We start from the raw sequence: 17544 nt of genomic DNA on the forward strand, positions 1-17544 counted from the left end.
GTTTATGTAAGGGGTTTTGCAAAAAAGCTCTTCAAATATTATTGTACTATTTGGTGGTGTGAAATCATCATGATCATAATGCAGGCCCTGCATTTTAACCTTTGTTCTTTGCCGACCCTTATTATGACTAACCATGCATCACACTACATGCACATATTAACATAATGTTACAGTTGCTGTTGGTTAATTGCTGCCAAACGACAAGCACCATGTACCATGCTATATGAATATATTTTTATTTCTTTGCTATCTTTTTTCTTCATGAAAAGGAAATAGGTGTTTGCGTTCCTAACAGTTGCAGTGCCGATGTGGTTAACCAATTGATTTTATCAGGTAAAAATAATATGAGTTTGCGTGTTGGGTGGGCACGTCTTTAGCGTCCCGTAATAAACTTTTTAGGCTTCTTGTGAGAAACACGCCATCTCGCGATGACCTCATGGCATGTGAACCAATCAAAATCCAGCTACTATCCAACCTGAAAAGGACGTGCGCTTGATGTAAAAAGGGATAAAGTCAATACGTGATTCTGAGAATGTGTACGCATGGTGGTGATTGTATTAAAGTATATTGTAAAACGCCGTCGCAAATTCGACGTTGCCAGCATTATAGGCTATCAGCAGTTTTGCGTCTGCCTGCATTATAACAATGCATAGCAACGATTATGGGACTGGCTCAACAAATCAGATACCGGTACCATAGGATTTAATAAAGTTCAAAGTTCATACAAAGTAAAATCGTTCGACGATTGTCATGCACTGGAAACATACATGTAGGCCTATCATAGCTGAATAGCTCTCAAAAATGATGACATGATAATCGATAATTAGCATGATCAAACTCAGAACTGCAAAAGTCAGATATCTGATAGTATGATTCAGCAGCAGGATGTCATGACTTAATTTATTCTTTATGATTACGATTTAAAAAATAACAACGAAATAATAATTATAATTAAACGATGATAATATTATAAACTATAATGTATAGGATTTTGTTTTAAATTTAATAAAGAAATTATAAACATTTTTTATCATAGGCCTAATTTAACATGTTAAATATAGGCCTAGGCCTATATATCATTTCGCAACATCTTACAGGCCACACAAACAGCATGAACATGATGAATATTATAAACTTGTCAAATAACTTAAAAACACTCAGTTGAAAACGATTGTCATTTTGTCTTTATTTATACAATATTGCTTCTCGTATCATTTGTTTTTGTGTAATTATTTTAACAAAACAATAGCCTACCAATCCAATTTAGCAGAAAAATGTTATATTAAAATGCGCTTTGCGATATTTGTAGGCCCTAAATTCAATTAAAACGCCATATAGGTCTAACTGCACGCGGTTGGTATAGGCTGAGAGAGAAACTTTTTCAGCCTACAATGAAATTATTATTATCATTATTATTATTTTTTTGGTTAAAAAAAAGCAGGACAATAAATCTGAAGTGTTTTCCAATTTATACAAATACATGTTTGTAGTAGGCCCTAACCCAGCGAACACAAAACATTAATTTTTAAAACGTTGGAAGCAGGTTGTATTTTGGGTTTTGGTTTTGGTTTTGGTAAAAACCTTTTAATAACATTAAAGGAGTATTTCGTGATCATAGCACTGATGATCCCCTTTTTATGACAATTTTCAGTATAGATATCCACGAAAAAAGCTTATTCCCAAAATTTCAGTTGAATCCAATTTTGCGTTTGCGAGTTATGCATGATTATACTGCTCCATAGACTGTGTTGTAATTTCGTTCTGGTATACCAGAATGAAATATTCATATCTTTGCTAAACGAATTAATCTGCAAGAATTTTTTTGTACATAAACATTATGTAAAAGTCTCAACTTTTTTTTGAAAAAAGTGGGGGAGATTTTATTTATTTATTTATTTTATTCATATTTATCCAGGGTAGCCCAATTCAGCCGATAGCTGGTCTTACATGGGGCCCTGCAATACATTTACATAACATTAAAAGGCAACAATCTTCAACATGCAATTTATATAAAATATACAACTATTAGATACAAAATTAAAATACAGAAATATATACAATTTTCAAAGTAGAAAGAAATACATCATTAACAAGTACATGCTCAATTTTTTTAAGACTTGAACCTTTGCTTGAAAGTCTGCACATTTATAGAACTTCTTACATCATTACTCAGTTTATTCCAAACCTCAACCCCACTGTATGAAAAAGATGATTTAAAGTACCCAGTGTCATAACCATTTGTGCAAGGCGGTAGAGCCAATAAATTGGACGCAGCTTGTCTGGTGTTCACATTATGTTTTTCATGTACATAAGAAAACCTGTTGATAAGGTACTGTGGTGATATATCGTTAAGACATTTAAACATTAACAGTGATTTGAAATACATTGCACGATTTGGAAGTGATTCCCATCCTAATATAGGAAACATTATATCAGAAGACGTAAGGTAGTTGGCACGCAATATTATTCTAGCACATCGCTTTTGTAAAACACATAATTTACGTACATCTTCATTGAAGCGACCAAACCAAACTACACTGCAATAGTCGAATTGCGGTTGGATAAGAGCCTTATATAAAACATTAAGAGTGCGAACGTCAAGAAATGTTTTAGACGTCTCAAGAGTCCTATTTTACAAAATAATTTCTGTATGACTGAATTAACATGATCGTGCCAAAGTAATTTAGAATCTATCTTTACACCAAGACATTTGGCACTATGAACTCTTACAAGTTGACAATCATCAATGGAAACTGAAAAAGCAGAGCATTTATCATTGCGTAACTTAGGCTCACTACCAATGAGCATAACATTTGTCTTATCAGTATTAAGAAACAATTTGTTTACATTTAACCATGCCTTAATTGCAGAAAGATCGTCAGTGAGCTTTTTAGAAATAATATCAGTATCAGTACCACTGACAGACAGAGTGGTATCGTCTGCGTACATAGATATTTTCCCATGTGATATTACATTTGGCATATCATTGATAAAAATCAAAAATAATAATGGGCCCAATATACTGCCCTGCGGAACACCAACTTTTATTTCAAGAGAATCAGAGACAATACCCTTAAAAGTAACTCTTTGCTTTCTACAAGATAAATACGATGCAAACCATTTAACTGTATCTTCAGATGCCCCAATATAATAGAGCTTTCTAAGCAAAATATCATGATTTACGGTGTCGAACGCTTTTCTAAGGTCGATAAAGGCAACACCAGTCAATTCACCGCTGTTGATGCTCGTCAGCCAATCGTCAACCATGTCAACAAGAGCAGTCTCGGTAGAATGACCAGGACGAAAACCTGATTGATGAACATTTAAGATACCATTTCGATTTAAAAAAGAGTAAACATGATTATGCATAGCCCTTTCAATGATCTTACTTATTACAGGTAGGATGGAAATTGGCCTGTAATTATTGGTGTTATCAAGATCACCTCCTTTATGCAAAGGGATCACTTTGGCTTCTTTCCACAAAGTAGGAAATATCCCCTTTGACAAAGAAAGATTCATTATATAAGTTAAACTTTTAACAATGACTGGACGAACCAGTTTCAGGATCTTGCAACTGACATCATCCAGACCTACCGCCTTTTTAATGCTCATGGAGCGAATTTCTTTGTCAACAAAATCATATGGAATACATGGTATATTAAGAACAGGTTTATCATTAAGATCTTCACATGTATGTAACACATTAACATCATCAATATTATTAACATTGTTAACATTTCTTTCATCACTTTCATTAAGTAGATTTGTTGCAACACTTGCAAAATGGCTGTTGAACACATTTGATATATCAATGTCAGATGTAACTACATTATCTCCAAACCCAACAGCTGATGGAGTTGGGGAAACTTTGGATGGTATAACTTTTTTTAGTGTTTGCCAGAGCTTACCAGAATCATTACAACTCTCATCTATTAGACCCTTATAATAATTACATTTAGCTGATCTTATCATACTAGTAACTTGATTACGAACAAGTTTATAGGCTTTCCAATCATTTACACTATTAGAACGAGTTGCAATACGATGGAGGCTATCCCTATGATGCATACACTGCTTTATTTCTCTACCTAACCAAGGCGATGGAGTTGATTTAACACGCTTGGTCTTTTTAGGTAAATGAAAGTTTACAACATCAAATAACATCGAATTCCACATATTTACAGCATCATCAACATTGTCAATTTTTTCAATATCATTCCATGGCAGTTCGGAGAGATGATTAATAAAACTTTGATCATCAAAATTTTTAAAACAACGATAATCAATGGTTTTATGTTGACCCTTACTTGGCTTGGATTTTCTTATGGCATAGATTAAATAGTGATCACTAATCGATGTTTGAATCACACCACTTTCAGTAAAAAGCTCATCTTTTGATGTGAAAAACAAATCAATAATCGTCTTGCTGTGAGATGTCACACGAGTTGGAAGATTTATCAATTGCTGCAACTGATACAAATCACACACAAATTTTAAATCTCTAACTTGCTTACAGTCGACATGAGGAGAAAAATCACAATTAAAGTCGCCAAGTACAATTAATTCCTTCTCTTCATTTGCAGCTTTTGACAACATTGTACACAACTTACTTGAAAAATCATTATCATTTCCATCAGGATTATACACAGCACATACAAGGAGTGTGTTTGTATAAGGTGGTGAAATTTCGACCCAAATACATTCAAGAGAATCATCACATAGGTCATCCCTTCTCCTGAAATCGAACATATTATTAATTAAAACTGCCACACCGCCGCCACCCCTATTTCGATCTTTCCTGAGAATATTAAAACCATCAAAATTAACCTCGTTATCACTTACTGTGTGATCACAAAGTGTTTCATTCACACAAATGATGTCAAACGAATCACCACACATATACTTAAACTCATCAATTTTACCAACAAGGCTTCTTATGTTAAGATGAGCAAATTTAATACCTTTGGTCTTAAAATTAGGTATTTTGCCATTTTGAAGTTGCACGTAATCAGAGCTCTCATCTGTATCAGACAAATCATTACCACTTACACTACAACTGTCATGCAAATTGTTATTATCATGAGTATCGTTAATGCAAGCAGAATTAAATACACTTTCATCAACAGATCTTAAGTGATTACTAACATTGCATGAAACATCGGGCATTTTCTTACTGACATCATTCTCAACATCATTTTCAGACACACAAGCAACATTTTCATGAACATTCGTCATATCAGAGTTAGACTTATTAATATGTGACACAAAGGTATCATTAATACAACAATTTTCACACATATTGTTATTAACATATATATCATTATTGCAAGCAAAATTAAAAATAGTTTCATCAGCAGTAGAGGAAACGTCGGGCATATTATTTGCAACATCATTATCAAACATAATGGAACAGGCAACATTATCATGAACATTGGTCATATCAGAATTATACATATCATTATGTGACACAAAGGTATAATTAACACAACAATTTTCATACATATTGTTATTCACATTAATATCATTATTGCAAACAGTATTAAAAACAGTTTCAAACACATTTCCATCAACAGATCTAAGTTGATTACCAATAGTAGAGGAAACGTCAGGCATATTTTTACTAACATCATTTGCAACTGTGGATCACGAAATGCCCCTTTAAATGTCGGATTATATAAAAGTCATTAAAACGTTTTAAAATGTTTTGTTATGAAAACACACAACAACAATATTTTTAAAATGTTTTCAAAATTTTATTTTTAATAAAAATTCCAAACATTTCTTTTGTGAAATATTTTGTCAACACTTAAATAACATAATGTTAGAATATTTTTGAATGTTATGAAAAACGTTTTATATATCGTCTGTATACCCTTTATATAACCCGACATTTAAACATTTTCTGACAACCTTTTCTAACCGTTTGCGAATGATCTCGAAAATGTTTTGTGTTTGCTGAGAAGGTTGCTTCATTTTAGTAATACGTTTTATTTATTTTCATATATTTAGTGTAGCAACATTGAATAGTATTGTTATTATTTTATATTGTTTTATTAAATTTTGAACTATATATGTTCAAAATCTCACCTTCTCTGGTTCAACTATGGTCTTTCAGACTTTCACATTAAAATGTAGATTATGTGGTATCTTTATACTATAGGCTATATAAATAAATGGCCAATGATTTAACATAAAAGTGGGAATATTTTAACTTTATAACATTAAGTTTTAAAGTTTTAATATTTATTTAATATTATTATTATTATTATTATTATTAGTGTTATTTTTGTAGCTAATGAGTTAATGACCATAGGGGTAGATCCCGGGGATATGGGGGATAAATCCTCCTAATATTTTAATCATCCCCCAATGTTGTGGCCTGTATATGGGTTTCTAACCAAAATTAACCCCATATTTGGTAATTTTAAACTAAAAAGTGCCAATTTTTTGCGCTTCGCGCAAATTAATTCCGGTTTTGTACTATATTTCACCAGTTTAGCTTCAATATAGCAATTTTTTTGCGTTTCGCGCGCATTTGTACTCATAAACTTATTTTGTCGGCAAAAGGTGCTGCATTCACTAGACTTTAAGAAATTTTCTCCAACCCCAAAAAGAAATCTATGCTACTGTTAGTGATGTATATTTTGGTTTCTTTTTTAGGACATGAAGGGGGATCAAAAAATTTTAGACCATAAAAGGGGGAATAAAAAATCCACCTTTTTTAGGGGATCAAAAATTTGACGTCCGAGGTTCCAACTTTTCCAACCATCCCTCCCCACCAAAGTATTTATGAACACTCCCTAAACTGGCACAAGTCTCTGGCACAAGTCTCTCTTGTTTTAGAAAAGATTAATTTCCGGCTTACGCGACACCACCCGGATTTAGAAAATTCCCGGGAAAAAATGGCCTATTGGCATTTCAACTCAAAACTTGTCATATGTGACTCCTCGCCACAACTGAGCCCGGATGTCGCCAGTGCCACTATTGAGATATGCTCCATCGAACTTAACAATAAACAATAGGAAAGAAAGGATTTATTGACTGTTTTATTGATTTTCACTACTTAAATGTCAAGTACTATAGACATGAAATACATCATTTTAAAGCTAATTTCAAGCAGAATATTTTGGTTGAATATCTCAAAAATGATGATTGGCGACATCCGGGCTCAGTTGTGGCGAGGAGTCACATATTATCTTTCCGATTTAAAAGCACCTATCCTAAAGAATATGATCCCGAATCACACATAAATTCGCCCAGTCCCATTTCCCAAATATGAAAGTGAAAAAAAAAGTGAATTTCAGTTTTGCAGAGGTGGGACTCGAACATACGCCGCAGCTGCATACAGTATCTCCAAGTCCAGCGCGCTAATCCATTGGACCACATGAGTGGCTGGTAGCCATATTGAATTTTAAACATATAGCTTATAGGCAACTCCAACATTTCTGGGTATAGAATAGAAATACAACAACGTGTACAACGTAATTCAGCATCGAAGTGGTTACGTAATTCTCTTGGTTACCGGATCACGCTACTTTGGTATGCCTTCGAGTGCCATATACTTTATGTGGTGATCATTTCGATCGTGGTTCATTACTCTAGCGCGTGATCCCGTTGACATAGTAACATTACGTAACTTCGATACTGAATACAACGTGTATTGTGCTGAGCACAATAGATAATATCAACTTTGACTGCATCGTGCATCATGGTATTGATATATCGGTCCGTACAATGTAGGCCTATAGGGAATCTACCATTTTCTTGTAGGCCTATAGTCCCCGGAGTATAGACGTTGGGTTTTCCCCCAGTTTATTCAAGATTTTCACATAGAACCCCCCAAGATGTTTTTTAGAAAATAGAAGATTAGATTACCATAAAAACGACACAGTAATCTTTATCGGGGTTCTATGTAAAAATTACATTAGATTTTTCATCATTTTTGAGCGTTTATTTTCAGGAAATTCAAAAAATATCTTGACGTATATAAACTTGAAATAAAATTCTCCCCTGCTAAACAACAACAACTGTACCACAATTGGGTATCACGAATCGTCCTACATGTTGTGCAGTTAATATTCATATATTCCTTTATACATAGAATGCTGCAGTTTTTACACAAAAAATATTTCAGCGAAAACCCGCCCACTCGGCTATTTTATAATGATAATCAGACTTCCTTGGAACATGCAATAATTAGCATTAAAACCAAGTTGTTTTTATGCATTTTAAAAACACTTTGGCTGGACGGCGAAGGCCGCTGTGATCCCGAATATAGAGTGCTTGCACGAAAAGTCATTAGTTCAAATCATCATCCAGACACGCTCCAGAAGATATATATGCAAATGCATGGAGTACAAAAGAATTACTTTGATCAATACCAGTTAAACAGGCAATTGGTATTGTACTCCATGCATTTGCATGTCTTCTGGAGCGTGTCTGGAGGATGATTTGAACGAATGACCTTCCGTGCAAGCACCCTATAATTATGATAGGGTCACGCATAAATTCAGCGCACACTTTAAATTTTCGTCTTGGGTAAAGACTATGCTGCAGGGATCGTTTTAAACGTAAATACCTAAATAAATCATGCAAGTGGCCATATTTTTGGGAATTTGTTGTGACGCACCATGATCTTTGCGAAGGTTGCATTCATAGAACACCTCAATGAAATATGATATGTCCCATATATATGTTTACTTTAAAGTCGAAACTAATTTATAGGCAGAAAAAATTAAAATTTACTGGCCAAAAATGTGATATTTTTGGCATTTTTCTAGTAACATTTTTATGGAAACAAAAATTACAAAAAACCTCGGTAAATCTGTCAATTTACAACCAATTCTACCACCCGAAAGAAAAAACTGTCCGTGTTATTTTGCTCACACAATAGTTCTTGTTCAAAAAAGCAAAACAGCAGAATGCGTGTTATCTCTAATTTTAAAAGAAATGTTCGGGACTTTTTATCACGATTATTGTAACACGACAAAAGAAGTACAGTACATACATCCGACACGTAGCATACATCCTTTTGGTCTGATAACATACCAACATAGCACCCGGCTATATGGCCACATAAATTTTTTAATTCGTTTCGCATCCCAGTTGGAAAAGTGAGGAGGGAGGGGGCTGTTGATTTTTTTTTGTTGTTGCTGAATTGACCAAATAAAGCAGTTTTCATGTAAAATTGACATTGCTAGCAGTTTTCGGGCATTTCAGCATATGCCATGAAAACGACGAAACCATCATTAATGAGGGGTAAGATCCCTTACAAAAACACTAGCAAGTGATTCATGCTGACTAATAATCTTGTTTATACGCATTAACATTTCACTCATGTATTGAAACCTTTTAATGTAATATGAAAATTGAAAAATGAAAAATGAAAAAATATAGACTGATCCCAGAAAGTGAGGAAGAAGGTGGGCGTACAACAAATGATTTTTTTTATTTGGCTTAGCATGGACTAACCGGTGTATGTCTATTATTCTTAACTGTAACTGCGGGGTCAACAGTACATCCGATTTATAGTGATCTACAATCAGTCGCCAAGCTGTGAGTTATTGATTAGCAATCAATCAAGTAAAAGCACTTTCCTACAATAACAAAAGCTTCTAGTCATGTCTCGCAGTTGAAATCGCAATGATCTTAAGCGACCAGTAAGTATAAACTCAGCGCCATGGGTTGTTCCTGGGATATTATATATAGAGGGAGACATTCCAAACCCAGAAAGATTATCGCTGTAGGACCTATGCTATGAAACACTTGTGTGGGGTGTATTTGTGTAGGAAACAAAATTACGAAGTTATTCGCTGGCGAAGTGATGTAATAATCTGATTAACTACTGTACCATAGCAGTAGGGTAAAACAATTTTTGAATATACCGCGCTGCACTAGTACGTGCTAGTCCTTCCAGAAGGACCCAACAGTTAGCATGACAACCCACGCTTGACGACGTGGATTAAAGTCTGTTACCGGCTTAGATATAGTCCGTCGGTCGGTGTGGATATTGTCCGTCTAGAAGGACTAATACGTTCACGCGGTACCTCTGCATTTAACCATATCATGCTGAGCACTTGCACCTGTAAGATTAGTATCTTTGAAAAGAACGGTATTGTATTCAATCTATGATTGTAGACATGCACAGGTGATGAGTGTAACCTGCTTGTATAGTGCAGGGCGATATATTCAAAATTGTTTTACCCTATTGCTAATTTCAGGGTCGGTTCATAGTGAATATTCGAAGGCGAATATTCGGCTTCGAATACTTTTTGTGACGTCAAAATATATACGGCAACGAATAAAATATGATGACACGCCGAGTTGAATCGGATTAAATATCGCGCAACTGATAGCGCGATACTATTGATTCATATGAAAGGCTCGAGGTCACCTGAATATCGTTCGACGAACGATGATTTCAAAAATCCCCAATGAAAATTAACCTGCACAGTTGTCAAAATACGCCTGGATAGTTCCAAAATGGCTGATAAAATGTTATTAGTGCGGTACTAGTCCGAATAATCAGACCCAGAACAAAATATTAATTTCTGACATGATCGTGTACTGGGTCTGAACTGTTTCCATATGAAATCTTGATGACAAATTGGACAATTCGCCACTTGCACGGTTCCGCCATTATGCACTATATGCGGGGAGAGCCTCGAACTGGCAGCATACATGAAAGGAAGAATTACGTAACCTTACACAGAATGTTATATGACTGGTTCAATTCCCATTCATGTATGCTGCCAGTTCGAGGCTCTCCTGCACATAGTGCATAATGGCGGAACTGTGCAAGTGGCGAATAGCTTTATGGTTCTACGTGACAGCTTTTTAATCCCTATTCATGTTACGTGAATCACGCTATTGTGGACCATCCTTCTGATACTTGAGTGTTTGGACAAGCGGAACGGTCTTTTGTCTACCTCTCTGTTTGTAAACAAACCAGGAGGTCGAAATCGTCCTCCTCGCCGAATACGAAAGTCAGCGTAATAGTACGGCACTATTGTCTGTCCAGATAACTTAGACACCCGGTTTTTAGGATATATTTCGAAAAGTTTTCACTTTGGCAAAAAGTCATGAAAGAAAAGTGGCTAAACTCGGTCAGACCTAACAGAAATTATTAGTAAAGCGATAAAAAAATATTCTTCCTTTGTCTACTTTTATTCAATTTTGACCAATTTACAGCAAGATATCTGGGTCCAGCCGAATATTCCTAATGACTTGAAACTTTTGATGGGATAATCTATTTACAGTAAGGATTGTTTAAACAGTGCCTCATTTCAAATATATAGTTTTGGTTTTGGTTTTGGTCACGTGGTTTCCTATTGTCCTGCCTAACCACTTGAATCACAAGATATCGAACTCTTTGTTTCTACCTTTTGTTTAAAACTAAACATTTGTGACAGGTAGTTTCGGTTTTGGTTTCAGTTTCTTATAAGTGGTGTGACGAATAAAATTACAGGATTTTCGAGTTACCTGATCTAAGTATACAAAAGAAATGTTTAAATTTCGCAGTGCAATATTCACGAGCAGAGAAGTCGAACAAAACAGTCTACATTTGAAAGCATTGATTTAGTTTGAAAGCATTGGCTTGAGACTACGAAATAGCCTAAGCTGATTTCACTGTGAAAATATATAGACCATCGAAATATTTGCATTCGACATTACAAAAGGGCCACTACTGTAATTGTATAGGTGCTATAAACAAAATCGATTCATGTCCTAAAGCAGTATACAGACTTTTTATTGTACGTACAATATTGTATGTACAATATGTACGTTATTTAATCTATTGCCATTCTATTTCCAGTAATGTTTTTAAGTTCTAACGAATGTTTGATGACGTAAAATCGATAATATATTTCTGCTAGATATAGTATGTAACATATTATCGATTTTTCGTCATCAAACATTCGTTAGAACTTAAACATTACTGGAAATAGAATGGCAATAGATTAAATAACGTACATATTGTACATACAATATTGTACGTACAATACTCGGAGTCTGAAGCGCGCTTTAATCCCATGTACCAGAATCGATGGAAGGCCATTATATGACCTCTAATAACCTAATGACTTTTACTGAAGCAATTTTTACTGCAAAAAGTAGAAGATAGAGGGGAGAAGATTGGGGGGTGTGTGTGTGTGTGTGTGGGGGGGGGGGGGGAAGGGCAAGGGGGATATGGGCCGGGAGAGAGAGAAACATATGAGAGAGAGCATTGGAAGTGAAAGAGAAGGGGAGGAGAGCTCGAGATGAAGATATCGAATGTAGGGAGGAGGAGGGGGAAAGGGGTAATTTAGGAAAGAGGTGGTTATATAGGGAGGGGAGCCCCCTCTTAAAGAGGTATGGGTTGTGCTTCCCGGGGATAATAAACTAATTCATAATCAAATCATCTCCATGCATCGTTTATGTTTCATACAAACAAACAAATTTCCCCACCCCACCCCATCCTTCAGTATACGCGCATGTATATGATTTCTAGGCCTAGAACTCGTGAGTGTAATATGCCACCTATACCTTCGACAGAGAGCATCAACTGTCGTCCGCGGGATAGATTTCCGATATCAATCGTGATAATAATTATGTTAGCACAATAGGCTATTGTATACTACTGGTTATATACCCTATACTGTGTCCTCCCAGCATAATAGTGTTATGATTGCAGATCAGATCAGCTCTACTTTTTAATCCCTTGATTTTTGGTTTCTGAACAAAAGAGAAACCAAAACTATATATTTGAAATGAGGGAGTGTAATCATGCATATTGATCAGTGATTCCGCCCGTTTTTCTTTGATCCTTTTACAAATTCACAATAATGGCGGTCTACTCAAATGCATTCAACAAAATCATGTTTGCAATCTACCGCGAGAGGTCGTCACACGCATAACAAATACACTACGATCAAATAGGTTGATGACAATTATTTGATTGAATGGACTACACTGTGCCATGATTTCGGTGAAGGACCCTGGTTCAAATCCTTTGTTTGGAGCCAATCAATAATTTCATGCACAATCTCTATAACTCAAAAGATGTCACAGTTGGTGCATTATAACAAATGATAGGGCAAGTTACTATGCGTCTGGAGTGTATTGTGAATTATACTCCTCACCAATAACATCAGAACATTCATATGGCATACATTTCATACAATTTGTATTTTCTTAGAATTGTGCCAAGCCAAAAGCATGCACAGAAGAAGATTCAAATACCGCGCCGAATTGTTGTAATTGGTTGAGGGACAGCTGGGATCACTGGTTAATACACTAAGAATAAATATATGCCAATTACAGTGGCGTACCGTGGCCGCCCCAACCCCGGGGGGCTGAAGAAAATTCAATTTTGCCGCCCCTTCCTCAACAGCCCGAAAAGATTGACCCATTTTTTTTCTCGGTCGTTTGAAAAAGTGAAGAGCAAAAAAAAAAAAAAGGGGGTTTCAGGCGGTTCTTCTCCAAAGGGGTAAAATTATTAAGAAAAAATGGTTTCAGGCGCTAGCGCCCTAAAAGCAGCACATTTTGATGTATAGTACCATTTTTTCAAAAATATTTATGCTTTATCAAATTTTTCCGCCCTTTTATTTAATAATTATTTTTGCCGCCCCTTCGTTTTTGCCGCCCCTGTTTTTGCCGCCCCTTCTTCTTCCGCCGCCCCTTCATTTTGGCCGCCCCCTGCTTTTACCCCGGGGGGCTGGCGCCCCCAAAGCCCCCCCAAAAAAAAAAAAAATACGCGCATGAATTAGAAACACTGTCTGCATTTTATGACCAGAATTATATTTTCATTTTTATAAAATGCTTTTGGTGAGGAGTATAATTAATTTACTATTCATCCATTCACTATCCAAAATCACCATACCTACAAATCTGTATAATGAGACCTTCCAAAATAATGGTACACAACTTCTACCGGATTATTTTTAAAGTGTTGAGAAAAACCTTCCAATTTCAATAGAATTTCTGGTAAACTCTCACTCAATGCTTTGGAAACACAAAAATCCCGTTAGGTCTCAGCGAATGTTAACACTTTTCTTTCATGACTTTCTTTGAAAGTGTATATTTTTTCAAATAAGTAACAAAAACTGGGTGTCTAAGTTAATTGGACAGACAATAGTGCGGTACAAGCGTACCCATTTTTATATGATATAAAAGAAAGGGACTATAATATAAAGACGTCCAGAAAAAGGAAAATGCCTGGTAGGCAATAGCATTCCAATGCTGTAGTGATGGTAAGTAATGCAAATAATATGATATTTAGGCTTACAAACATAACCTACAAAATGTACAAGTGAATGTTTCCATATTAACGTAGCTCTATGTAAATCGACTCAATGGAGAACTCAAAATTCAGATTGATGCCTCCACCCCGGTTTGTCGGACATAAATAATGTTTGGCCCCAGATCCAGGTCCCCATGCATCTGCCCCTGGCAGAGGTTGTGGGAGGGGGGGGGGGGGGAAGTAAATTATTGGTTATTGATATAAAAATGCGTTTGCCACGGTGGTTCACCCATTTTTGTCATCTTTTCCGCAATAGCGGAATTCTTGACGTTTTTTGGCACCTATAAATGATGTTATTTTGGGCGGAATAAAGATGAAATGCGTTATCAGTCAAATTCATAATTATAATTAATAATTAAGGATGCAAAATAAGTAACATGTAGGAATGGAACTATAGCGCTTTGCAATGAATCTCTTCATAAATTATGCAGAACAACCAAAACCACGAACGTTGGTACCCTATTGCGTGTTCTTTTAAAAAAAAATTATTGTTTATTTCTATAATTTGTGAATCAGGCATTAAAACACACTTATGCCCTATAGCAATGTAGCCTATACAAGTTCGGAACGAGACTTTTTATCTTTTGACGCGTATTCCGGTCGAATGCCAAAATTGATTGCTCAATGAATCATGAAATGAGAGCAATACTACTTTGATGATACCGATCTCAAGTGGGTATAGTATTATGATTTTATTAACTTCGTTAAAGAAATTCTCTAAATTTTGCTTACCTTGGTCAACGGGCAATACTTGGTAACAGTCGGGCAACGCTGTGAACTGTAGAAATATATCTTTCTCCGGTTCATAGTTTTATATTCGAAGCCGCATATATTTTGACGACCAAAAAGTATTCGAAGCCGAATATTCGCCTTCGAATATACACTTTGAACCGGCCTTAACATTAGTTTTGCGGAAAGTTGCTTTGTGCCGATTTGATTTGCCGACAAGCTATTCATTGTTCAGGACAAACGGGTTCCGCCATTAAATCGGTAACTGACCTGACATCGTATTAACGCTTGACCAGACAGGGTACTGTCAATAAGTGATCAAAAGAAACTCATGTGAAACGCCCACTTGAGCGAGAGGTACCTTTTGTTCTCATACAGCCCACGGATGTGATTGAGTCTTCGCCAGCACACAAAAGCACACTTTACCGTCAATGTGCAGCTATTTACCGCTCACTTTAATTTAGGCGCCTCATTGAAATAAATTGAATAGAGTGCTGAGCGATAACCCGTAACAACACGGCGTGCCTGCCACAGGTATATAAGCCCGTGTCTATCCGTGTTACTTTCTATTAATTAACTATTTCGCAGTATAATGTTGTTATGGGCCTATTTAGTAAAGTCAAATGGGTTTCTTAATGCCACGAATATCCATTTTAAAAGCCAGGGGTAAGTGAGGGAGTGAAGCAGGGGTCGAAGGGAAAAAAGAGGAGAAGCGGACGGGCTATCGAAATTGAAGGGGAGACAAAAAAGGAAGACAAAAAGAAAAAGAAAGGAAGAGGGGGAGAGAGGGAGAAGGGGAGCGAAGGAGTGATAGGCCTCTAAAGTATAGACATAAGAAAGAATAAGTGCAGAGAAAGGAAATGAAATGAATGAATAAAGAAAATAATAATTACTATTAGAGAAACTGGTCGCTAAAACGACCCTAAAATTTCACCGAAAGCTTGAAAATTTGGCAAATATTTTGAAAATGTTCTGATTTTTTTCTTCAAATTTTCTGTCAAAATCAATAAGTTGTAACTTAAAAGTTTTTGTCTTAAAAGACCCCAAAACGGCTGATTGTTTTTCGCTGCCTAAACGCTACTTTGTACACCCTTCCTGAACTGTAAGTCAGTCCTCTTAATTTCAATGAAGTTGTCATAAGATAGTTATTTACTTTTATTTACTTATTTGCTTTCAAGGTGTATTAGGAACGGATGTTCTTGACATTCCCAGATACAATCCCAATACCATTTGTATCACAGATCCAGAATATTCAGCCGCTGCTATTGCCGCATTGTAAGTAACACTTTTGGTATTCTTCTATAATACCATGTAACGTTCATTTAATGTTGAGCATGCACACACACCAATTCTGTTTCGTACATTTGCCTGTAAAATGATTTGAAAAAAAACCCAACAACAACAAAACAAAAACACAAACGGGAGGGAAATGGCTACTTATGGCGGGGGATAGAAAAGGCTTAGGAAGCCTGTTCCACAGTAACGAAGTGCCGAAATCATGTATGGCTTTCTGAACATGCTGAATGGATACCTATAAGTTCAGTGATGCCGAGGTACCAATTATTCATCATTCGGAAAAACCAAACCAAACCATAATTTCATAACATTAAACCGAACCCCCTAATTAACCCTTATCCTACTCACTTGGGGTTGCTTGGGGTGGCGGACATATCCACATTATGCACATGTTAGAGAGGTTGCGATTTCCAAATGCACGTATCATACGCTCGTGCATCTATTCAAAATCACTCTGATGTGACGGGATTTTGAATAGATCTACGGGCGTACGATACGCACGTTTTGGAAATCGCAACTTCTCAATTCTATCGTTTGTTACGTTGAAGCAGCACTCTTTTCTTTTTGGTACTATGTTGAGTTCCCCACCACCATTTTTCTTTGGTGCGATAATACTCCATGTGCCTATTACTATAATATACGAACTATTTAGAGAATAAAGTTATTGTTTTTAGCCGATGTCGTGTATCTATCGTCTCATATTACACGGGCGACATAATTGTTTTAAGCAAAACAACGAGGCGAAGCCAAGTTCTCTTTTTTTCTCCAGAATTATTGTACCGTGCTTGTTTTACAGTGAGCATTGCATATCAAAAGCTAGAAAACACATGTCAGAGTGACCTTCGTGTCATCAACTACCTATAATGACATATTTTCTACACACCTTTTCACTGTAAAGAAGTTCACCATAATCAGATAATGAATCGTGTCATTTGCTTTTTTCATTGTTCTTTGTAGATGCATTTGCTCTATTCTGGGTTTACTCAATGTTGGCGGCACTGGTATCAGCGTTTTCAGGTATCTACGAAAAACAATTTTTTCAACCGATGACGACGACATAGATGTTGATGGCATACTCAATCAGAGCGCAACGCAATCACTCGACAGTAGAAATCGTACCGAGTCGGACAATATGAGGGATACTGTGAAAGGTTTAGTTAAAAATGAAAAGGCTGCACATGTTCCCAATAATAATATTATACAACTAGTGTTTCCCATATCTCTATCTAAGGTCACAT

General features: G+C 36.0%; 1 protein-coding gene across 1 annotated transcript in view; it reads left to right on the plus strand.

Moving 5' to 3' along the window:
• LOC140145753 (nose resistant to fluoxetine protein 6-like) overlaps positions 1-17544 on the plus strand; it is a 70576-nt gene that overhangs the window by 20108 nt on the left and 32924 nt on the right. Inside the window, exons 3-5 of the mRNA XM_072167430.1 lie at positions 270-333; positions 16189-16285; positions 17264-17457. Of these exons, the coding sequence (XP_072023531.1) occupies positions 270-333; positions 16189-16285; positions 17264-17457 (355 nt within the window). The remainder of the gene's footprint in view (positions 1-269; positions 334-16188; positions 16286-17263; positions 17458-17544) is intronic.

Source organism: Amphiura filiformis, unplaced genomic scaffold (assembly GCF_039555335.1).
Source record: "Amphiura filiformis unplaced genomic scaffold, Afil_fr2py scaffold_597, whole genome shotgun sequence".
Taxonomy (NCBI): domain Eukaryota; kingdom Metazoa; phylum Echinodermata; class Ophiuroidea; order Amphilepidida; family Amphiuridae; genus Amphiura; species Amphiura filiformis.